We start from the raw sequence: 25375 nt of genomic DNA, 5'->3' as shown, positions 1-25375 counted from the left end.
AATGTGATATCAATATGATATAAAATTAATATTTTATGTCACATTGATATCACATTTACGTAAATTTACGTCATGTGTTCACTGACAATGACAACACATGACATCAATTTACGTAAATGTGATATCAATATGATATTATGTTATTTATCTAATTATTATTATTATATTATAAGTTGCAAATTAGTATAATATTATTGTATAGACACGATTTAGAACTTCGCTTTATTTTTGGTGTTAAGAAACTTCATACTTACTAATTGACGCATTAAATTAATATTTTATGTCACATTGATATCACATTTACGTAAATTTACGTCATGTGTTCACTGGGAAATGGTTTAATTGCAAACTATCTTTATATGAAACATTTTACCCTTCTTTTCTTTTTTTATTACGGTGTATACTGTATCCTTAATGGCAAGCGGATCTCAGACCCTAGCCTATAAATTGCAACACTAACTTGAGAACAGTATTACGAGTATATGGTTCGTATCGTCTGTAAGGTTATTAGGGCTCAGTAGGAAATACTACATATTTGGAACTGCCTAACTGGGGCAGTAACTCGACCTTACAGAAGATTAGAGCTAATTAATACTTCTCTGAATCGATTGTATCGTGTTCCTGTCGTGAGTAAGGTGACCAGAGCTCCTGAAGACGATTGGAGGTAGTTTCGTCAACACGCTTGCTATGCTTCTGGTGACTATAGACTACGATAATCGCTTACCACCAGGTGTAAAGTACGTTCCTTTGCGGAGGTAATTGTAAAGAAACAAAAGTTAGTGTACTTACCAAAAAATGCTGGCGGATTGTTGTTGTTCTAGTTAAAAAATTGATGAAATAAATGAAAGAAGAAATTCGTGCACTTGATTATCTGAATTAACATTGTAGGTTTAGCTTGAGCAGTTCCTTCATTAAAAATAAGGACCAGACAGGGGTGGCTATAGTTGTTAATTTCCATTGCCAAATATTGTATGGAAGAGATCATTCTATTTTTTACATTATATGTAAAAACTCCTTTTACATTTTTGTGTTTTCATAATTTTTCTATGTAAATATAAAATGTATTTTTTTTTGTAAAATAACGTAGTATTAAAGTAGTATTGGATTGTAGACAATTTTTTGTACACGTAAAGTAAAAATAACACATGTACATAAAAAATTTACGAACAGACAAGTAGCAACGAAATATGCGTCAAAAAGCTTTCATTACTCTATTCATGTAAATAGGAATCCGGTTCAGATAAACCGGATATAAATAGATTTTGTACGCACCGAGACGTCCGCCCACGTCGTTCCTAGTAATACTAAAATACGCCTACGTCAATTTTATTCCAGGTATATACACTGGATTTTAGGAGGCGTGAGCTCGAAACATTTTTTTTATTAAAAAATAAATTCTTTAAATTCTTTAAATAAATTTATTAAATGGTATCTCTCTAGGTACTTATGTTTCTCTTTTTATGAATACTTTTTTTTTCGTACAAAATATCTCTTGATATTATAATGGAAAAGGTACTTTAGTTTTACATTATAATACATTACATATACATGTATGTATGTATATATATATATATATATATATATATATATATATATATATATATATATATATATATATATATATATATATATATATATATATATATATATATAATTGAACGAGAAAATAAACAATACATACTTTGATCGCGACGCGTCCGTAAGCACACTGAGACAAATAAGTACTAAGTGTATTTATTTAAAAAAGGAACAATCAATTTCAAAAAAATATATTATTTTTAATTAAATATTTCAATTGTTATACGATAGTTTTAAACAAATAAATTTCAAACATAGCTATCAATCTTCTAGTGTTATATTTTTACCAGTAATAATCTATACATATTAGTGCTGTGTGGCTACGGCACTAAAGAATTTAGCCACCCCCTCTCTTCCCGTGGGTGTCGTAAAAGGCGACTAAGGGATAACAAGGTTCCACTACCACCTTGGAACTTAAGAAGCCGACCGATGGCGGGATAACCATCCAACTGCTGGCTTTGAAATACACAGGCCGAAGACGGGCAGCAGCGTCTTCGGTGCGACAAAGCCAGTACTGCGGTCACCAACCCGCCTGCCCAGCGTGGTGACTATGGGCAAAACACATGAGTTCACGTTATTTTTGGCGTAAACTTGTGGAGGCCTATATCCAGCAGTGGACTGTATAGGCTGTAATGATGATTAGATGTAGGTATTTTTTGTTAATGTGTTACTGTAGATCATTGGTAGGTGACCAAAGCTAGATCTGGCATTTTAGTTCGTTTGCAAAATAAGTTTTCCGCAAATATATACGGACAAAAAAAATGTATATGCTTAAATGTGTTGCAACAGTGTAATTGTTGTAAGGGACAATTTAAAAATTAATCTTCCTTAGTTTTCTAATATTATCGTACAGTAATTTTTTTGGGTTTAATTTTATTATGTGATTAAACTATTGATAATACATCTACTTTTATTACAAAATTTATTTTCATTTTATTTTATTATTCGCTTTTATTCGTAAAATCGGATTATATATTAAACAAAACACGTTTACAGTAAACATACGCTTGAAACTTGACCACAACTTGGTTGAGTTTGCGAAGTTTAGTGTTCAGATACATTCATTATACAAATACCCATATTTGTTGCGGCTATCGGCAGCGTTCGATAATTTCATCTTAAGTCTATAGAGTGTAGGATAACGTGGATACATACCAAAGTCATGACGTCTGCAACGTCGCCGAAATGACAAAAATGAAGCTCAAAATTACAATGGCTATAATTTCCGTTTAAGTAAAGTATTAATAGAGACCGTGAACACATTAAAAACATACATATGTTTCTTATATTTTACGTCTTTTAATAATAACATTAATATCCATTTTTTTTTTTTAATTTGGTTTATCTCTGTACACACTTTCCGCTTTCTTACATCTCCTGTTTACTTGTCTGGAAGAGATCGTTATTTTGCTATAAGACCATCTATTATACATTAAGTTTTTCTCAAAGAACTATAATTATGAGCTGTTTGTTTTTTTTTTGCATAAAATAAAGAGTACCTAAATTCATAAATATCTGTTATTGGAAGTCGGTTAATAATCATCACCATAAAATATATATTTGTTTAACTACTGAGAAAATTATAGTTCCAAATGCAAAATTATACATTTAATTAGGTTCAGAATATTACATAACGTAATTTTAAATTACAGCATCGCAAAAACAAACATGGTGGTAAGTTGATCACGTACGTAATTTGCATAATATGCTTACCCTCGGGTTATTTCATTGAAAATAACTTAATTTTACTCTCCGCGGTAAAGAACCGCCGTATATTTTTAACATATGCTATATTACGTTTAATCAAGCTACGTTTTTCATACTCGTAAACAACACACATATGTTTCAAACTATATTATAAAAGTTGAACTAAAAACTAAGTAAACCGAACTTATCCAGGTGTATATTATACGTGAAGCAAAAAAATTTGTACCCCTTTTTAGGAAACTGCGTTGACGAGGGAATTGTTGACGTGAAATTTCGCTCACTTGTAGTTTACGAGTATATACAGAAGAAGTGCAGGATACTAACACTTTTTAAAATTATGCATAAAAAATACATTAAATCAATACACAAAACATTACACAACTACCATTTATATGATACACACACACGCATATATACTCTTTTGTTTATTATTATAGAAGTATAGTCTTTGACAACAGAGCCTTAATAATGTTCAAACTTTTAATTATAGTCGATTTTCAACAACTGGGCAATCACTAAATTAAATATAAAAATTGAACATTATGTTCAAACTTACAATTTAAATTAATTATGGTCGAATTTCGACCACTGGGCGACCACTAGTATATACTTACTAGGTTTGCCCACGGTTTCACACGCATTAATTTTCAGAGAAAAATAGCTTATAGTCTTCCCCGGTAAATAGGCTATCCAACACAAATGGGATTTTTTTTCAATTCGAAACACTAGCTAAATGCATATTGGTTTTGGATAAACTAAAAAACTACTGAATCGATTTTAAAAACTCTTTCACCAGGAAAGAATTTAATATATAAAGCAGAGGTGTCAAACTCAATTTTGCAAAGAACCATATATGAAATTTTGTATGTGTAGGGGAGCCAGATTTAAATTAAAAAAAAAATGTACTGAATTATTACAAGTAGTTCCGTAGTAAAACATGATTTTTCTTTCTGTGACACATCGCGATCGCGGGCCGTATCTTTGGCATCCCTGATCTAAAGCATATTTTTGAGTTCAATATTATATTTATGTACTATACTTCATGCAACATATGACTAATTTTGTAATAAATTATCGTTTTTTTTTTTTTATTTAATCAAAAAACCGAAATAAATACTATTATCGTAAAATAGAAAATATATTTGATAATAAAACTGCTTTTAGAGTTCTTAAGATAATGACTAGTGTAATTTTTTATACCAATATTTCATATTTAACGTATAAATTAAAATAAATTCGAGGTTAACATACGAAAATAGATAACGCTTGATATTTCCTACCTACTTACTACCTACCCACATTTATTCAATAAAAATCAATTCAGTCTCGCATTACATAAGGATAAGGTATCACATTTAGATCGCTCTATTTTTATTAAATAGGATATATCGAATTTGATACCAAGATATTTGAGAAACAAACCCCTTTACTTAGAAAAAATATATCTATTTTAACAAAACATTCCTTTTATTAATTAACTAGCGACCAAACAACAAAAGATACTTTAGAAACCTCTAAAATTATTAGTGTTTCTCTACAATATTATGCATGTATTATACATATAAACCTTCCTCTTGAATCAGTCTATCTATTAAAAAACCGCATCAAAATCTGTTACTTTGAAGATATAAGCATACGTGTTTAGTTGTTTTGTACTATAAAGTGTAGAGTTTATAACACTTTATTAGAGTTTATGCAATTTCTATCTTCATCAATAAATAATAAATTAAAAAAAAAAATTCTTTAGAAGGCTTCTACAACAATTTTGGATCAACATTTTACAAAAAAAAACCTATATATTTGTTGATAAATTGTTATGGTTATTGTGTAGCAAGCATGCATTTGGAATATTGATTCTACTAAGAGGTAGAAATTCAATATAATATATATCTCTTTTTTATTTTTTTATTATAAGTTTAATCACGTTTTGAACAAAATACAATGTCACAATATCCAAAAATATATATTATTTACAAAGACATGAAGTTACGTAATCAGGTATGTGGCTGAAAGTTTATGCTTGAGGATATACCACAGCGCCCGCCTACGCGTATACCGTGCTTACAATATGTAAATTCTGTAGTTGCTAGGAAATGACGTAGCAAATTCGAAAACGGAAAACTTGCTCTAACGTACACGTAGATTATTTTTTAATCTGTTTTTATTTTTTAAATTTAATATCCAGCTGTTCGTTTACTACTAAAGTAACAGATAATTATGTTACATTACCAATCTAATGTATATTATTTTTATATCTATACTAATATTATAAAGCCTAAAAGTTTGTTTGTTTGCTTGTTTGTTTTAACGTGTTAATCTCAATATTTTTGTGTTAGATAGCTCATTTACCGAGAAAGCCTATATAGGCTGTATAATATTATAGTACGTTCTTTACTCAAATTAATGCAGGTAAACCAGGAGGTCACAGTTAGTCATGCTAAAAAAAATCTATTTCAGCCGGCTTAACCCCCTGAAACACAGGAATTCAAATTCCAACCTTCGAAACAGACTACCTTATGTATGTTAAAACAAGCTTTAAATTTGGATGCGTTTAAACAAATAATAATGTGCCTGCTAGATTCAGAGGGTACAAGGAACGGACGGAGTGGCGAACATTAGAGGAGGCCTACGGCTAGCTGCGGACTTCTAAAGGCTGAGGTATGGATGATGATGAAATGAATCTTAATTTCAATAAAAATCCCGCAAATTGAAATTGTAACTAGCTCGCTTAAGCCTTTTTTCCGCATCGACGCACTTGGAAAAACCTGAAGATCAAAGCTTAGATAAATGTTAGGTGTTTGTTCTTGGCACTTACAAAGCGATGCGAATTATGTTTTATGCTTTAGTTCCTGTACATGGATTAGATGATTAAAAGTTAAAATTGTAAATGTTTTTACAAACTTTCGAGCTTTACTTGTAGAAAATATTTCTAACTTAAAAGAAGAAGAGGTTTTGTTATCTGTATTAATAAAAAATACTATTAAACGAGCAATTCTTGTATATATATAATCTGAATCTCGGAAACGGCTCCAACGATTTTCGATTTTCATAAAATTTAGTATACAGGAGGTTTCGGGGGAGATAAATCCATCTAGCTAAGATTCATTTTTAGAAAATGTCGTTTTATCCCTGTTTTTAGGGAGTGAAAAAAATATCGTTAGAATACGAAGGTAAATTTCGAATCAATCAATTCAGTTGCAATAGCTCGGTGGGAAATCGGCCGGTCGGGATCAACCGAGAAGATCATGGTTCAAATCCCCATGTCCCTGATCAATTATTTTTTCTTTTTCTTTTTCTAATTGCACTCGTTATTTTTTATTTAAATAGGCTGCTCTTATTTTTTATTATTATGTCGGTAAAATTGAAAAATACGATTCATATTTTATCATTATTATTTTTTATTTTTGATTTTTATATTTATTTATATTTTTTATTATTGTAGGTAAAAAAAAAATATTATTCATATTTTATAAATATGCAATTCGTATGTAAATATGATTTTCAAAAAAAAAAACACGATTTGTTGGAGCGCCTGTCAGCTTTTGAGGAGCTATTACTCTCAATTTGTAATTGTGTATTTTGTATCAATTTTTAATTTATTGTTATTTTTTATTTTTATTTTGCGTTAATTCATTATTAATAATTGTGTTTGCAGGCAAACGAAAAAAAATCGACTTCAATTACATCGACAAGTAATACAATGTAGGTACACGAAAAAATAGTCAAGAAATACGCTAATATATATATAATATTATCAAAGATTACTCCAAAAGTTGTAATCAGATCTCGATGAAATATGACCACATGATAAACATCGGCTTTCGATTAAGTTAAAAATCATCAAAATCAGTACACCCAGTAGTATGTTAAGTATTATGTAGTTAATGTAAAGTTATGCGGATTTTAATAATAATAATAATAATAACTTTATTTTCTAGAGTTTCCCTCGATTTCTCTAGGATCCCATCATCAGATCCTGGTTTCCTTATCATGCTACCACACCAGAGATATCTCCTTTCCACCAAAAAAGAATTATTAAAATCTTTTCATAAACGACGAAGTTATCTCCGAACATACATTAAAATATATATATACTAGCGACCCGCTCCGGCTTCGCACGTGTATAAAATATAATTATAGCCTATGTCATTACTGAAAAAATGATTAAAATCGATCCAGTAGTTTTGATTTATCCATCACATGCACCATTGCACCGAAGGTGCGATATATATATATATATATATATATATATATATATATATACTGAGTTTCCTTCAGCCGAATTGAGTAACCTACTCCTTTTTTAAGTCGGTTAAAAAAGACTTCATTCGAACCGGCAGCGAATCATTTTAACTCTCTCTTCTACTACTAATCCTTCACGATTTACTAAAAATACCGAGCTGAGCTCGGTCACCCAGGTACTAAAAATTAATTGCTGAAATGTATGTATAAAACGAATAATTCTTATTTCAGTACGGTGCTATCGTGACAAGGTTATATGAACGAAAATTTAAAAAAAAAAAATAATATATTCATTCGAAAAAAGTGTGCCAGATGGGTTTTTTTATTTGAAATAGTTGATCTCATAATGGACATTGTTTTTTCATGGTTCGTCTCAACTTTGTAGGGTAAGGTTGATATTTTCAAATATTTTTATAATGAATTATACTTATCACTTAACATAAATCGAAGCTTACACGATACAAGCGATACAACATATTTAATAAAAAAAATTGAATGCAACTTCTAACCGATTTCTGGCTAAAATGTAAGACTAGGAGATTCTTCGAGAAGACTCCTTTCAATCGAATTTCGGTATCAGCTTATAAGATAACTTTTAAAACTGTTAAATAGTTCATAAAACTTTGTGATTTTAAATATTAAGCCTCTTAAAAATCAAAACTTGAAAATCTATTTTTAAATTTTCGGTTACACCATAGAAGGACATCTCAGATTAGCAATAAAACGTCAACATCTTCAAGAGCACCCTAGCAGATTAACATACAATTTTCTTTAATAGGAGAATCCTTCACATATCTAAGTCCTTATCAATTCTTTAATAAATTATAACCTTTCCTCGTCAAGACTACGAGTAGCTCTATGCTAAAATTGAACTTTATTCATTTGAGTCTTTATACGTCAATACAAAAAATAAAACGAAACTACTCCGTAGTATGGAATTACAAATATTAAAATGTAAAATTTTCTTTTTATACTTTTAATTCTAATTACAAAACTTTGATGGATTTAGTTTGTCTTAGATCTTCACGGAAGGATGCTGTAACGTGGAGATAAGCCAATGGAGTTAAAGAGAGTTAATCCTAATGGCGAAGATCTAAGGATTTTTAAAATTAAATAAAAAGTTTCTTGCAATATGCGCAGTCACGGATCTGACAACGCAACGTTTAGAATAATAAGTTCCAAGGACTATAGCTTATAGAGAATTTAAATCATAAAATTTTTATTAATCACTTTTCAAAAATAGTTTTACAATACGTTAATTAATTTCCACGAAGTACAAGATGAATATCTTGACACTGTCCTGTTTATCCTGCAATATATTTGAATGTTTGATTCATACATTTCTTTGAATGTGGAAGAAAAATTAATAGAAAGGGAGCGAGATGAAAAAAGGCAGAAAGAGAAAAATAGCGAAACAAATATTTCAGAAAAACAATAATAGCCTTATAATTAAAATGTTCTTAGACTATTTTACTATTTTACTTAGCTTGCTCTTAGACTATTTTATATTTCATTTGAAATTTCATGTGTAAACATGAGTAAGCTTGGTAGTATTCTAGGATAAAATTTGTAATACGAGTAACTTACTGATAAGTGTATGTATGTGTAAAAATATCGAATTAAAGAAGGGTCGAGAAAACATATGTCAACGTCAGAAGCCGTGCGGCTGACTGAAGACATTTCGTCCAGTTTAGGGTTCTCTGACACTTATAGTTGAACCGTAAACCAATATAACGACCTTATTTACAGATAATTATCAAATGTTATATGTATATATTTATTATTAACTGTTTAAAACACATGTGCTTAATGTTGCAAATTAATTACTGATTTCTATATTTCGCTACGAAATTTGCTACTTGGTATGACCAGTCGTCCTCACGGATTATTTTTCTACTTTCCAATAAAAATATAATGTTTGTTAGCTTGTTTGTAGGTTTATAAAGGCAAATCTCTAAAGTAATGGAAGTGATTTTGAAAATTCTTCCAAAAGTAAAAAAATTGCATTATTTCTGTGTATCAAAGCTAATTGTATTAAAATGTTGATAAATTATTATCAATCAGAAAATTTATATTCGAAAACTATTTATACGCCTCTTTATCAGTCTAAAACTACATCTACATTTAAAATAAATGGTGTAGTACCTCGACCTTACAGAAGATCACAGCAAAATAATACTGTTTTCAAGCAGTATTGTGTTCCTGTTGGTGAGTAAGGTGACCAGAGCTCCTGGGGGGATTGGGGATTGGGTCGGTAACGCGCTTGCGATGCTTCTGGTGTTGCAGGCGTCTATAAGCTACGGTAATCGCTTACCATCAGGTGAGCCGTACGCTTGTTTGCCGACTTAGTGACATAAAAAAAAATAGTTTTAGCTCAGCGAAACAGGTTAGGCTAGGATTGTTACATTTATAAAACTTAAAAGCTCGTGTTAATCAGATTAAATTTGAATTATTCCAGATAAAAAGTGTTTGTATTTTTTTCCATTTTTGATTGTATAAAGATCAAATTTAATTAATTAAGAGTGATGTACATACCTGTAATTGGCATGCATACTATCTTAATATTGTAGAGTATAGTTTATTTTAATGTAATATTTGTAATGCTGTTGGTGTGTAAATAAATAAAAAATAAAAATAAATTACGCTGCTTTGCTTTAATTCTCTCTAAAATAAGAAATTAAAATTTTAGACTAGTTAAAGCAAGTCCTTTCTAAAGCTAGTTGTGAATGTGGGAATATCTACAGACGAAAATTACTACAAAACTACTGAACCAAAGTCTTAGATCAGTTCTAGACTTGTCTTAGAATTGGACCTCGTTATTCAGAGTGCTCGCCTCGACGATTTCATGCGCCGTTTAACTTTGCCCAACCCTGTCGGCTTCATAAACTGCAAACGACTATATATTGCAAATTATGGTTTTCATTTCAAAAGGACTTTATTGCTTATACAATTATTTATTTATACAAATAAATAAAATCAGAGTGTCTGTTTGTAGTAATAAAATAACCGCTTTTTACTAAATGCATATGGATGTACTCGCATACACGGTACATATACTCGTACCAAAATAATATTGTTGAACTTTCTTTCTCTGTCTTTTTATCGGTCTGGTTGTTACGGCTAATTTCGGAAACGGCTGTATCGATTATTATTAAGAAACTTATTATATTTATTTAAGAAACTTATTTATTTTATAACTCTGCTAACTGAAAAGTAACTATTTTGTTAAATTCCTCGTGGACGAATTCGCTAGTTTGTAATAAAATATAAATAAGCTCAATACAAAATTACATATTCTATAATAAATGAAATAGTTCCAGGAAATGCATGCTCACACGTTTTGGACGTCTTCCGAACACTGCACAAAAATTCAATGACAACTGAGCACAAGATTTAAATTGAATATAGTAATTAAACAAAAATTGCGTGCGTACAAAGTACACATGTCAAAAGAGAAACTTCTTTGGCAAACGAATTGAAAAAAAAACCGCTGGAACGGTCGATTTTTGAATGATATTAAAAATTGTTTAGAATTTCCTCATGTGTGGGTGACACAAAAATAAATCATACGAATAAAAAAACTAATTAAAAAAAACGTTATATGTATACTTGATACTTGTCAAGTGATTTTATTTCAAAATATTATTTATATTCAAAGGATTAAGTGTTTTATACGCTTCAGCCTGTAATATGCCACTGCTGGGCATAGGCCTCTTTCCTCATGTAGGAGAAGGATCAAAGCTTAATCCACCACACTGTTCCAATTCGAATTTAATTTGTATTTAAGTAATTTGTATTTAACATTACTTCGAAAAAATTCTTATAATTTACGTGGGTGTGATTATTGTGATATTGTGTATTAGGATCGAAAAGGTTTTTCAAATATTTTATCGAAAATTTCTTATTAGGTATTATTACATATATAAAATTTAATATCTTGACTTCATTGACTTTGATCTTAGATCTAGAACCTATCTATTACATACAATAATTTATATAATATGTATCGAGTAGGTACACTACATTTATTACTATGTGTCTCTAAAGACAAAGGTTGTCTTTAAGACGTCACAATCTATACTAATTATTATAAAGTTGAAGAGTTTGTTTGTTTGTTTGTTTGAACACGCTAATCTCAGAAACTACTGGTCAAATTTGGAATTTTTTTTAGTGTTAGATAGCATATTTATTAAGGAAGGCTATAAGCTATATATCATCACGCTAAGACTAATAGGAGTGGAGCACGAATGCAAAATGTTTCAAAATCGAGGTTTTCTTTTTCCTTTTAAGAACTTCCGCTGCGTGCGCTACGTAAACAGTTAAAGTTTTACAAAAATCATGTATAACAGAATTGCTCCTATTACACTCGGACGAAGTCGCTGGCAGAAGCAAGTCTAGTAATAAAATCGCTCTTTGCATTTTGTTATGTTTTTACATTGCATATTTATATTATATTAAAAAGTTTTAAAAATATTAAAAATATATTCTTATCACACAAATATTATATATACTAAAATATTTTCCAAGTAATAAAAGAAATTCAAACAAAAACGTTGTAAATCTCTTAAGGTTTTTAAAACGCCTTTTTCTGAAACGTAACTCTGAACAATGCGTCATTGTTTCATCCAACGGAGAATGATAAAGTTTCGAGTGTTACTTTGCAGTTCGTTTTAATAGGAAAATTAAAAATATCACTCCGGCCGGTAGTTTGTCGGCTGCGGAAAATTTTATTGCAAGAACGCCTCTCGGAATTTATTGTCAACCTTAGGTTGCGTTCACAGTAAACAATTCACTTAACTCAATTTCTCAGCAACATTTTTCTCAGTAATTTCGCTAGACTTTTTATTCTTTTTTTAACTAACAGACTAACTAATTTTCTTGTGCTTGTAATCTGTACAGTAGTCCACGCTATGGCATATATACGGATATATGCATAGTGTATACTTTCACGCAAGTGTGATAACACATGTCGTCTTAACGAACTGAAACAGCCTGCATGTCCCAGGGAAAAATCAAACATTCGTCCACAGAGAAGATTTGGAACTTAATCCACCACGCTGTTCAATATATAAGTGGACAATTAACCACGCTTAGATTAACATTCACTATTTAGTATTTATGAAAGTAACTGGAATCAATCGACCTTGCTCTCCGAGACACAGTGGGTAGAAGCACACCCACAAGGATTCAGTTAAAGTTATAAAAAAAAGTTATATTATCGTTTTAAATGAAAAAAAAAAACAATTACTAGTATCGAATACTTGATCATAAAAAATATTTACAGATTACAGAATATAAAAGTAAAATCATAATATAAAAGGAAAAAATAGACTATCACTGTAAACAACACTTAACAAAAACTCATTTTTCGAAACACAAGAGCTAAGAACAATAGCCATTCGTCAGGTTTAGATGTCTCGCTCCATTCAATTCTTTTGGTGCCCGTGAATGCAATGATCTGTCTAGATCTCTTGATAGTTTATAATGGCTTTGTGAAGTTTGAGGAAACCCGACAAGTTTGCACTTTAATACCCTCGCATTTTATCATTCGTCTCGTATGTATTTAAAGCTTTATACGAGTAAAGTGCTGTCAGTACGTGAGAGTAGACATAGTAACTACTTTTATACTGTTTTTACGTACATGTGTGAAGTAATTTTGTTAAATTTATTCAACAATATGGTATAACTGAGGTAGGGCACAGCAGGAATTTCCTGCTCAAAATATGGAGCAGCCCGACTGGGGACCTTACAGAAGATTACAATCAAAGTAATACTGTTTTCAAGCAGTATTGTGTTCCTGTTGGTGAGTAAGGTGACCAGAGCGCCTGGGGGATTGGGGATTGGGTCGGCATCGCGCTTGCGATGCTTGTGGTGTTGCAGGTGTCTATAAGCTACGGTAATCACTTGCCATCAGGTGAGCCGTACGCTTGTTTGCCGACCAAGTGACATCAAAAAAAATATATATTTAATATCTTTTGTTATTTTCCACTACTTCGGCCACATCATTGTTCTTCATCATGAGCTTTCGAAATGTGGGTATACAGGAGAATGTTAAGGATATCCTGGAGAGATAAAATAAAGAACGTAACTGTGCTAAGTCGTGTGAAGAAGAAAGCGGAAGTTGTGTACGCGGTTAAGAAGAGAAAGCTTGGATACTTCAGTCACATCATGAGAAACTCTAAGTACCAGCTGCTTCGACTTATTATCCAGGGCAAGATCCAAGGCAAGCGCAGTGTGGATCGTAGAAGAACATCTTGGCTAAGAAATCTACGCCAATGGTTTGGGAAAAGCACCCGTTCGTTATTCAGGGCTACGATATCAAGGATACAAGTTGCCAAAATGAGCGCCGAACTTCGTGAAAAGATGGCACTTTAAGAAGAAGAAGTTATTTTCCAACATGTGTCTTATTGTCTTTGCTCAGCTATGTTAGAAAGTCCTTTGCCAAGCTGGTTGCCGGAAAGAGATCGTTCTGTTAGCAATAAGTCCGCCCCGTGTGTATTCTAATAGTTTCACTGTTTGTATCATCTTTGTTACTTCTAATTCTTGGAGTACAATTAACTAGTTTTCATTCATTCATTCATTCAATAACTATTTATTAAATCAATGAATGTACTAATTTAAATTATAATAATGATAATAGAGAATTTTCAACAATAGATTTTGTTAGAAATGGTCTTAATTTCAAAAGGATTCCCTTACAAACTTTTTCGTCGGCAAAGTTGGCAATCATTTTGGCGTCATGCCACAAAACTTAAATTCTCAAATCTATCTAACTTTACTATTTATACATATAATTAATTAATTTAGTTTTAAAGTAAACAAAAATAAACCTAAATACTATAAATAAGTGGATCAAGATTCCTAACAACAAGATATCTGACACCGAATTAATTATAATTTAAGACAACATAAAGGGGTAAATTTGCTATTTAAAGAAGCACTATAAATAGAATATATTTGAGTGATAATTTTTCCTTTAGATGTTAAATTTAATAAATATAATTTCACTCAAAATTAGCAGATCTGGCGAACTTCATACTCCCATATTTAAATCCAGACACTATAAAATAGGGTGATACGGGGTTCAAAATATAGAATTTTACATTATCCATTTAGAAAATTCGAGAACAATACTTCATTGTTTACATTTTCGTTAACGCAAACTTAATAGTTTTTCGTTTAAAACTTAAATCGTTACAATAAACGTTACTATGTTCTTATTAATATACGATACTTGTTCTAAGGTCTATACACTTCGAATAAGCCTAATGACGTTTCCAGATGGTACTAACGCTCCAACACTAATTACACTTTCAATTTACTAAGGAATTGTTAATGGCCCGGGTTTTAATTTAGAGGAGACGTGGGTGAAATGTAAAATAAGGTTTAATAAAATTAAAGATTTTTCTTACGCAATACGCACATACTTCTAGCGCTGAGGGTCTGTTTGAGGGTGCAAAAATTAAACGCTTTGCAAAAACAATAGTTTTACACGCGATGCTAGAAAGCTTTGAAATGCTTAAAGAACGCATCTTGTACACGAGTAAGATATAAACGCTGGAACGAAAAAAAAATGCAAATTAACAGACTACTTAATGGGAAATGAATTTTGGAATATCATTCTCTGAACATAATACGAATATGGTATCTAATGTTTTACGAAAGTATAATGTTAATAACAATTCCAGGAAGTTATGAATGGTAAACGCAGCATTTTCCGATTTAATGAAATTTACAACTATAACTGGGCTATTCCATTTCAATCTGAATTTAAACACGCATAACTAGTGTGTTCTAAGTTCATTCGGAATAATTATAGCGACATCCTAATTTCGCTTCAGACTGTAATATCCCACTGCTGGGCATAGGCCTCTTTCTCCATGTAGGAGAAGGATCAGAGCTTAATCCACCACGCTGCTCCAATGCGGGTTGGCGGATATATCCCTACTATGAGTAACGATCGCTATCAGGTGTATATAATAACAACCGGAACCGACGACTTAACGTGCACTCCGGAGGCACGGTGGGGAGACCCACAAGGACTGCACAAACACCCCGACCACGGCAAACACCTGTATAGCCAACACAAATGTTTGTCATGTGCGGGGATCGAACCCGCAACCGCCAGCGCAACAGGTACAATCCATGGCTGTAACCGTTGCGCCAACGCGGCGACATTCTAATTTGGAATCTAACTAAAGACTTATACGATATTTTAACCTATACCATCAGACCGTTTTAGATTTTTCTTTTAAACTAATTTCTTGCTCCCCTACACTGTGAGATAATGTATGTAAGCTCGTATGTGAAAAAAAAACTGAAATATGTAAAATCCATCAACCCATGTTGGAGCAGCGTAGCAAATTAAATTCATAAACTATATCATCATATTTACGAGCGACACCGCGTGAATCAACTAGTTTTATATAAAAATGTTGAATGTTATAAAATATTCTCATAATAAAGTACTTAGTGGCGTAGGCGTTACGAAGGACATTTGAAACGTCGGTAGCATTGAGAGGTGGTGAGGTTGGCCGAATAATTTCTGATATAAAAACTGTTCACGTCAGCTGAAACCGACATTTATGCAAGACAAACGAGGAATGTAATTAATGGAACGATACCGTTCTTTTAACTCTTTTAACGTCAATCTGAGAAAAGTTAAAATAAATTTATTCTGAGTTTTTCTGATATTCGGAATTTCATTTTAGATTTTCGTTTGAATGAAAATTTGTAACTAATACATTGATTACTAATTAACTTGTATTGTACATAATAGATTTTAAATAAATATGAAGTCAATTTAAGAAAAAAATTGGAAACATGAAAATGCTTCAAACAGTATCGTGTAAACTTGAGCTGGCCTTTTGTTCGAATGTCAAAAAACTTTATTAATATAAAGTATAATAATTGCTTTTAAATTCTAGTGATGGATGACAAGAGACTTGATGGATTGACAGTAAATGAACATAGAAATGAAAGCTTTTATTAGAACTAGCTATATACTCGTAGACATAGTCCAATTTATACAAGAAAACAAGTACCCAGGGATGGAGCCGCTGAAGACAAACTTCTGAATCGACTAAATGTCAGTTAAAAAATATCGGCTTACAAGTGCTCCTTGGACTTCTTGTTAATTTTAAGTTCGTCCATTTAGGTGTTTATCTTACTAGTATCCCCACTACTCTTAGCCTCATTCATTGCCATTCTTTTAACATTTTCCAACACAATACTTAGATAATATATATTTTTTTACTTATATTTTACATCCATAGGCTATAAAATGCCCATGTTTTTCATAATTATATATCACACACACACACACATCAGCCTATCGCAGTTCAGTGCTGGACATAGGCCTCCACAAGTTCGCGCTAAAAATTGCGTGAACTCATGTGTATTGCCCATAGTCACCACGCTGGGCAGGCGAGTTGGTGACCGATTATTATATATCGCGCATTAAAATTATGCTTATCCTACAAGTGATTTATTACTTAAATTTACAGATTGATAGTCCTGTGACTGGCTATTAATGCAAGGGCGTGGTCCGAAGCTGACCATCACCATTATTTTTCTGTTACTATCCTAATTTTTTTTATGCGTACAATTTCATTATTATGTGTTTAGCCTCGTCTAAGCACTACGAGTGTATAATGTTGTATATAAACATTCATACTACCTAGAGATCTTTATATATAAGAATTTTTAACTTTCATAGTTTTACACTTTGGATTCTACGGGACACTGCCGACACTTAGATAATATTTGTATATTATAGTAATATCATTGTATTACTACGAGTAACGTGTAAATAAATTGTTGTAGTTGTTAGTTTGTGTTGCATTTATATTTAATACATACACAATTTAAATATAAAATAAAATAAATGTATATATTTGTTTTAAAGCGTAGACTAACATTTTTCTTAGATGTCACTTAGTAAAATAAAACTTGGCATGGTAACGGGTACTCTAAAGATAAAAACTTATAGCATCCTATTTTTAGCTCCATTCTCAAGCTAGACTCAAATATTAGGTTTATCTAGTCTACATAAAACGCATATCAAATAAATCTCATACACAAATAATCATAAGTCGAAAACGAGAATTCAAACACAGATATTAATTTTTGTCAATTGGAATGATCTTCAATATTTACTGCCGTCAAACAGTAAAGAAACTGATATATCTTTATATTTGTGCAACGTAAGCAAATTGTCTTCTTTCATTACGATTATATAATTATATATCTTAAATGTAAAAACAAATATACAGTGGTTTATTTCATTGAGTTGAAAATATTTTTGTCGTCTACAGATAATGAAACAAATGTTACAGAACATTATTATGAAATAGATTTAATTTTTTTTTTATGTCACTAGGTCGGCAAACAAGTATACGGCTCACCTGATGGTAAGCGAGCCGTAGCTTATAGACGCCTGCAACACCAGAAGCATCGCAAGCGCGTTGCCGACCCAATCCCCAATCCCCCTCTCCTGGGTCACCTTACTAATCAACAGGAACACAATACTGCTTGAAAGCAGTATTATTTAGCTGTGATCTTCTGTAAGGTCGAGGTACTACCCCAGTCGGGCTGCTCCATATTTTGAGCAAGAAATTCCTGCTGTGCCCTACCTTAGTTAAAAAAATGTTGTAAGCAAATTTGATCGCAGATTTATAGTTTTAAAACTTGAATGTTTAAATTTTTGGCTGTATTGCATATACGAAACATAATGTCGTCATAAATTTGGAAATATTTTGATTTTATTAAAATAAGTAAACGTTTTTTATGCAATGCTTCAATGATATGTAAACATAATCAACACAAAGGCACAACCCAGGCATTAACGAACATTTGTAGGTACGGCCTATGCAAAAATTTGAGTGTATCTACCAGTTACCGTGACCACTGCGCTAACGCGTCATCAAGTTTGTCAAAGTTACACTTTTAGAGTCAACGTAGTAAAAGTGATTAAGTAATTTAACATTAAACCTTATATTCTCTTTAAAGAGATAATATGCTGCTTTATCTAACATGCTCCTTCCCAGCGGAATTTCAGACACGTATAATTTTCCTCAGACAATTGTTGATTTACCCAAAGTGTAATCAGAATTACCAAGTTGAAGTGGCAGTGGGCTGGTCATCTGTGTCGCAGGACCGATGGCCATTGGAGTAGACGGGTCCTGGAGTGGAGACCGCGTCTTGGCAAACGCAGTGTGGGATCTACGTAAGATTGCCGGTGTAGGCTGGATGAGGATTGCAGAAAATCGGGATGTCTGGCGCGAACTTGGGGAGGCCTATGTCCAGCAGTGGACTGCCATAGGCTGAAGTGATGATGATGATGATGATATAATCATTCATTGCCTAACAAAAGACGAAACTAATATTATATACTAATTATTAGTTGTTAAAATAAGAGTTCCACTACGATTACTTTAGGTGCGTCATAAATTTTAATATTTATTTCTAGGATGCGTTAAACTAGTAAACTAACAACAACTATTAATAATAAAAAATAATTTTATCTTACAGACACACACATTACATAATATAGTCACACAAAAATTATACACAAAGCGAAGCCTAACATTAAGTACAGAGCAACGGATTCTTCCGAAATTTAGATTTTAACACACATAGGAAGTTAAATAAAGGAACCAAAATTGTGTAAAAGCTCATTAATCCACTGAAAAGTTACTCATTGAAAGATGACGGCAAAGAATCCATATAAGAAAATCAAGTGAAATAATACCAAAATTGACTACGAAAATAATAATGTCTATACAAAGACATTCAAATATTGTTTATAATGAAAAGATTTCTAATCGACGAGTCAATGAACCTAAATTACCCTTTCAAATACACCACTGTTGTTTGGTTAGGTCTAAATATAACACATTGTTCTTAAATTTTCTAATTTCCGATCACATTGAGGTCGATGCCTTTACCCTTTTGATTGTCACGATCAAGGTTGTAAGTTCGTAACTGAATGCTCACAAAAGTTAAAAAAAATGATTCATATTGACGCAACATTAATCGATGATGTAAACGCTGGTAAAAAGCACGGATTTCTTATAATGTTAGACAAGAAAAGATTGAAAAGTGTATATAAAAATCACTCCTGGTCATTATTCCCCTTTTATCGTTCCTCGGCTTCACCCAATAGCTAAAGTTTCAAACGATTTTTCATCCATCTTTACAAAGGCTTATCGAAGTCACCCGAAGCCTTCCGGTTTCCTGAGGCAATTTCCAGCTAGCACCGGTTATATCCGGCTCGAGATAGGCTTTAGCGCTATTGAATGAGATTGCATCTTGGCAACAGATGGAATTGAATGTTAGGCGCGACAACCTCATTGTATTAAATTATATACCGACTATTTATTTCTGATCATGCTTATTTATTTCTGACTTCATGTAACAATTTATGTCAAGAAATATAAAAATATATGTTTATCAGTATAAGTCATCATCATCATTAGAGCCCATATAGTCCACTGCTGGACATAGGCCTCCACAAGTTTACGCCAAAAATAACGTGAACTCATGTGTTTTGCCCATAGTCACCACGCTGGGCAGGCGGGTTGGTGACCGCAGGGCTGGCTTTGTCGCACCTAAGACGCTGCTGCCCGTCTTCGGCTTGTGTATTTCAAAGCCAGCGGTTAGATGGTTATCCCACCATCGGTCGGCTTCTTAAGTTCCAAGGTGGTAGTGGAACCTTATTATCCCTTAGTCGCCTCTTACGACACCCACGAGAAGAGAGGGGGATATATGTTTAAAAGATTAGTACTAATGTTTATAACATATATTACCAAACACTTTTGAATATCATATCAAAAATTGACCGCTCCAGCGGGGTTCGAACCGGCGCCTCCGACTGACCGTGCTTAGAATTCCTAATGTGTGGGTAACACAAAAATAAAATCGTTCATATATTACCAATTTAAAAAAAGTGTTATTTTTAAAAATAAATCAATTTGTTTTCGCCAAAGGTCGCCAGGTTTTATTTTTAAACATTTAAAAGTTATATTAAAACATTTGTCACATACAAAAAGGACTTTTTACACACACATATATATATATATATATATATATATATATATTTGTTACTTTTTTTAAATGCTCACAAAGTAAAAAAAATAAACAAAAGAACTCACAAAAGTGATTCATTTGAACATTTCATATGAATCCATTGTTTTTGAACCAATTCAAAGAGCTCGAAATGAATGCGTTCGTTGAAAAGATAACGTTAAAATAATAATATTTATTGATGATGTTTGTTCTTAATTACCTTAACGTGTTATTTGCTTGAAGTGTATTAAATCAATTTATTGTATTACTAGCTGTGCCCGCGACTTCGTCCGCGTGGAATTTAACAAAAAACTTATTGTTCAGATCGCTGAGTTATAAAAAAAATAAATTTCTAAAATAAAAGTAGCCTAAGTTACTCCTTATTACATCAGCTATCCAGTGACAGTCCCGTCAAAATTGGTCTAGCCGTTTCAGAGATTAACCTGAATAAACAGACAGACAGACAAAAATTGTAAAAAAACGTTATTGTGGTATATGTACCGTGTATACATTCATATGCATTTAGTAATAAGCGATTATTTTATTATTACAAACAGACACTCCAATTTTATTTATTTGTATAGAATATAGATATCCATAATGATATTTAAGAGAGGCAATATTTAATTTTTGTTTGTTCGTAACAGTTAAACTAAAAAGGTACTGAGATCGATTTAAAAAATTATTTTACAAATGGAACACTTTAAAAGGACATGAAAGAAAAATACAAGTTTAACAGAACCCCCTATCTGTAAAGAAAACATTGATGGCATAATATAACGTAAGTTTTGTAGAACCTTCTAATATACTGCTACGGTTCTACGAACCGTAGCGAGATATTAATTGTCTACGCTTGATTCGAATTCATCATATGTCGTCGTAGACCTTCAACGCAACGTAATAATATTATTAATTAATATTTTTTATTATACATTATAACGAAACGTTGCAAAAAACGTTATACATACAAAGAAAACTGTAAAAAAAAAAAAGAATTGGCATGGAGTTTACAAGCAATTTGATATAAAAAGTATAATTATTACAACTTAACATGGAATATTTTAAAATGTTTTTCGCATTATTCATCACCACTGTTCTCGTATTTCCGTTTTTTGTAAGTTATATATAATGTTGTATGTGTATGTGTTGTTGGTAATAATGTTACAAACTTTAATTTCAATGTAGTTTTATCTATACAAATAAATAAAATTGGAGTGTATATTTGTAATATTAAAATAACCGCTTTTTACCAAATGCGATACGGTTGTTTACACGGTACATATACAAAAACAACATTTTTACAATTTTTGTCAGTCTGTCTGTCTGTTTGTTCCAGCTAATCTCTGAAACGGCTGGACCGATTTTGACAGGACTTTCACTGGCAGATAGCTCATGTAATAAGGATTATCTTGGGCTACTTTTGTTTTCAAAATTTATTTATTTTGTAACTCTGCGAACTGGAAAATAACTTTTTTGTTAATTCCACGTGGTCGAAGTCGCGGACACAGCTTGTACTTAAATAAAAATATGAATAATTAAACTGAAAAAGGCTGTCATGAATGATGCCACAAAATGTATAGTATAAAGTTCGGGTAAAGAATTTGGCAACATATTTTTTAAATTCCACGCGGACGAAGTCGCGGGCAAGAAGTCCTGTCAAAATAACATTAACACAAATCAAACAATGTAACTTTAAGAAATTTCATTCTACCCTCCTAAATAATCTTTCTAAGAATTATCCAAATTTGTTCTGTAAATATGTGCGTCTTGATACTTTAACACAATTTACGCTTTACGCTTTTTTAGCTATACGTCTATTATTCACAAACCTTTATAATACGTAGTAATTGTATCTAATACGTACAGTTACAAAATTAGTATTTAAGGACTTGTATAATTATTTTCAGCACTAATTTTGTAATTACACATTTGTCCCACCATAAATTTTAAGATTTTATATCACAAATTCTTTAGTTAAATGTCCGCTTAAAACACAAAAAGGACATTTAAATTTTACGTACATTTGTAATTGACATACATGAGCAAATAAGATACAAAGGCAGCATTTTTTTTTTCGAATTTTATTCTATGAATATATTAACATCTAAAAAGAACATAGTGAAAATTCATCGAAATTGTACCTTTTGGATGAATCGCCATTGGATTTTGGTCGAAAAAAGCCGTGTTTTGGCGCAATGCCGAGGCTTGTACGCGTATGCTATGCACTCGCACCTTCGTATTACTTTTTTTGTTACTGGAACAAAGGAATCAAACTGAACAGTCCAAAATACGAAATATTATAAGTATAAATAAACTTAGTAAAATAAAGAAGAATTAAGTTAAAATAAAGAAATTTTGTATTTCCCTTTATTGTGTTAAGTTTGTCCAAAAGTTCTATAGAATTTAACGTTTTTATTAGTTATATAAATTATTATTATTTCAAGATTTCAAAACATATTACGCATGGCATTATTTTGTCTATTTTTTTCTTCAAGTTCTCTCAGTTATAAGTCTTTTTTGTGGGAAATCGTAGATATTTTATAACATAATTAATTTCAATTCAAATTGACTTCAAAATATTGGATGTCTAATTGAAGTGAAATTCTGATAATGATTGATCGACAAATTTTAAAAGAACGACTCTCATAGCGATAGACGATTAACATTATTATAAACTCCGAACAAAATTAAAGGATTTTTTTATACCATTAGTATAGCAAACAAGTATATGGTTCACCTGATACTATGTGGTAATAGTAATCTATAGATTCGTGTAAGACTAGGACATCATAAGCGTGTTGTCGATCTAACCTCCGCTGTATACACAGCCCATCCCCAGAAGCTATGAACCCTACTCAATGCAATTTATATTACAACTTAGGACCAGTATTATTTGACTTCTAAATTGAATATTGAAGTACTTCTCCAGTTACACTAATTCAAGTTTGAGCAAGACGCTGCTTCAACAAAATATACGTATTTCGATTTATTCAACCAAAAAAAAAACAATTTATATTTGTTTATTTTGTAAAATCAAAGTAAGCACCAATACTCAAACATTTTCATAGGTCAACATCAACGAATAGTGCTCTATTTTCACTTTATTGCGTATCACACGTGTGTGCCATTCGAGCACTCAGTTGTTCAAACAAACCGCCCACCGGCAACAGGGAGTGACCTTCTGATATTGCCTTGTTGTCCTGTTTCTAGATTACCACTTTTAGATATATCATAATTTTTTTTGTGTATAATATTCAGAAACGATGTACTAATATAATCTTCTTATATGTAATATTATAGTGTCACAATTTTATTTACAATACTCCTCCGAAACAGCTGAACCGATTTTAAAAAAAATTGTGTGCATATCGGGTAGATATGAGAGTCGGCCAACATCTATTTTTCATACCACTAAGTTATAAGGGGGGGGGGGATTAAGGGGACTAAGAACATATAGGGCAAAACAAAGTTTGCTGGGTCAGCTAGTAGTATAATAATAATAGTAACCGTTGTTATTGGATTGTAAATTAGAACTAAATTGAATTTTGAAAAAAATTTGGCTGTTATCCATAATTCAATAGTCGCTGATAAACCAGTTTAGACATTGCGTATCAGATTTATTGTTTAAATAATTTTTTGACGTCTTCATTCTTGTTTTTTTTTTTTTTTTTGAAAAAGTGAAACAAACGTCTTGTCTTGTTGTGTTTTCATGTGACATTAAAAAATCAGTTACCAAATATCCGCAAACGTTGAAATTGCGTTTTATTTACTTTATGAAAATGTTTTTCTTTTTTTGAAGCCAATAGACAGGCATTTTATCTCAATACAATCTTTACCTCCCTCGCTCAATGCTTTACCACTTTTATCTTAAAAAATCGCAGAAGTTTAAGTCACAAGCAAACTGAAAAAAAAAACCGAATACATTTATTCTTAGTATGAGAGTGTATATTTCTGTTCCATAGTTTATTTATATAGTTTTGCTTAAAAAAACTTTGTTTTCTGAATCTAAATAATCAATTTAAAAACCTGATAGTTGTAAATTCTTAATTCTAAGATATAAAAAAGTTAATGTTAAAAGTGAACTAAAAATCAACGCCTAGTATTAAAAACAAAAATTTTTTACTCGATTTTTTTCCCGCTACCAAACTGAATTATGTTTATAACTTTCAAAAGAATAAACTTTTGCATACACGTTTGTGAAACTTGTTCAGACAAGTATTTATTCTCCCTTCAATAAGAATGATGATCTTCAAACGAGACTTTTATCAAAGAAATCATATTCGTTTTTATGAAACAAAATAATGAAAGAACAAAGAAAACAACATAAAATTCTTCATTTCCAACGTTCCTTTGTTTTTTTTTTTTAGAAACCTTCATAGAATGAAATTTAATTAAAAGTTATTAGTTTTCTTGTAATACGAATTATTGTGATTTTTTATTGTAGTAAATGAATGTTAATTTATCGATAATTTATTTACAATATAAATATTATATAACATACATTTATGTCTTTTTATAAAAAGTAATTATGACCAAAATAATTTTTTTATTGTGAAAATAGTTTTTGACATACTCTCTTTACCTTTCAGTTGTTATTTTATATTAGAAATCGCGCAAATCAAGTGGTTTAGATGAAAGTATAGGGATCATAATTCAAAAACCGACTTCAACTACATGAACTAATAATACAACGTAGGTAAACGAACAAATAGTCAAGTAAATGCGCATCATTAGAGAATTTAGAAATAACCCAATAAGTACTCATGAGATCTCAATTAAA

At 31.3% G+C, this 25375-nt stretch overlaps 1 protein-coding gene across 1 annotated transcript in view; it reads left to right on the top strand.

Annotated features, from left to right (window-relative positions):
• The first annotated feature begins 13557 nt into the window (after nt 1-13557).
• Nucleotides 13558-25375, top strand: part of LOC123666425 — a 53510-nt gene continuing 41692 nt past the window's right edge. The window contains exon 1 of the mRNA XM_045600517.1: nt 13558-13805. Within this exon, the coding sequence (XP_045456473.1) occupies nt 13558-13805 (248 nt within the window). The remainder of the gene's footprint in view (nt 13806-25375) is intronic.

This window comes from Melitaea cinxia, chromosome 26 (genome assembly GCF_905220565.1).
Source record: "Melitaea cinxia chromosome 26, ilMelCinx1.1, whole genome shotgun sequence".
NCBI classification, from domain to species: Eukaryota; Metazoa; Arthropoda; class Insecta; order Lepidoptera; family Nymphalidae; genus Melitaea; species Melitaea cinxia.
The sequence above is the reverse complement of the archived record's forward strand: the minus strand, read 5'-3'. Positions and strand labels throughout refer to the sequence as shown.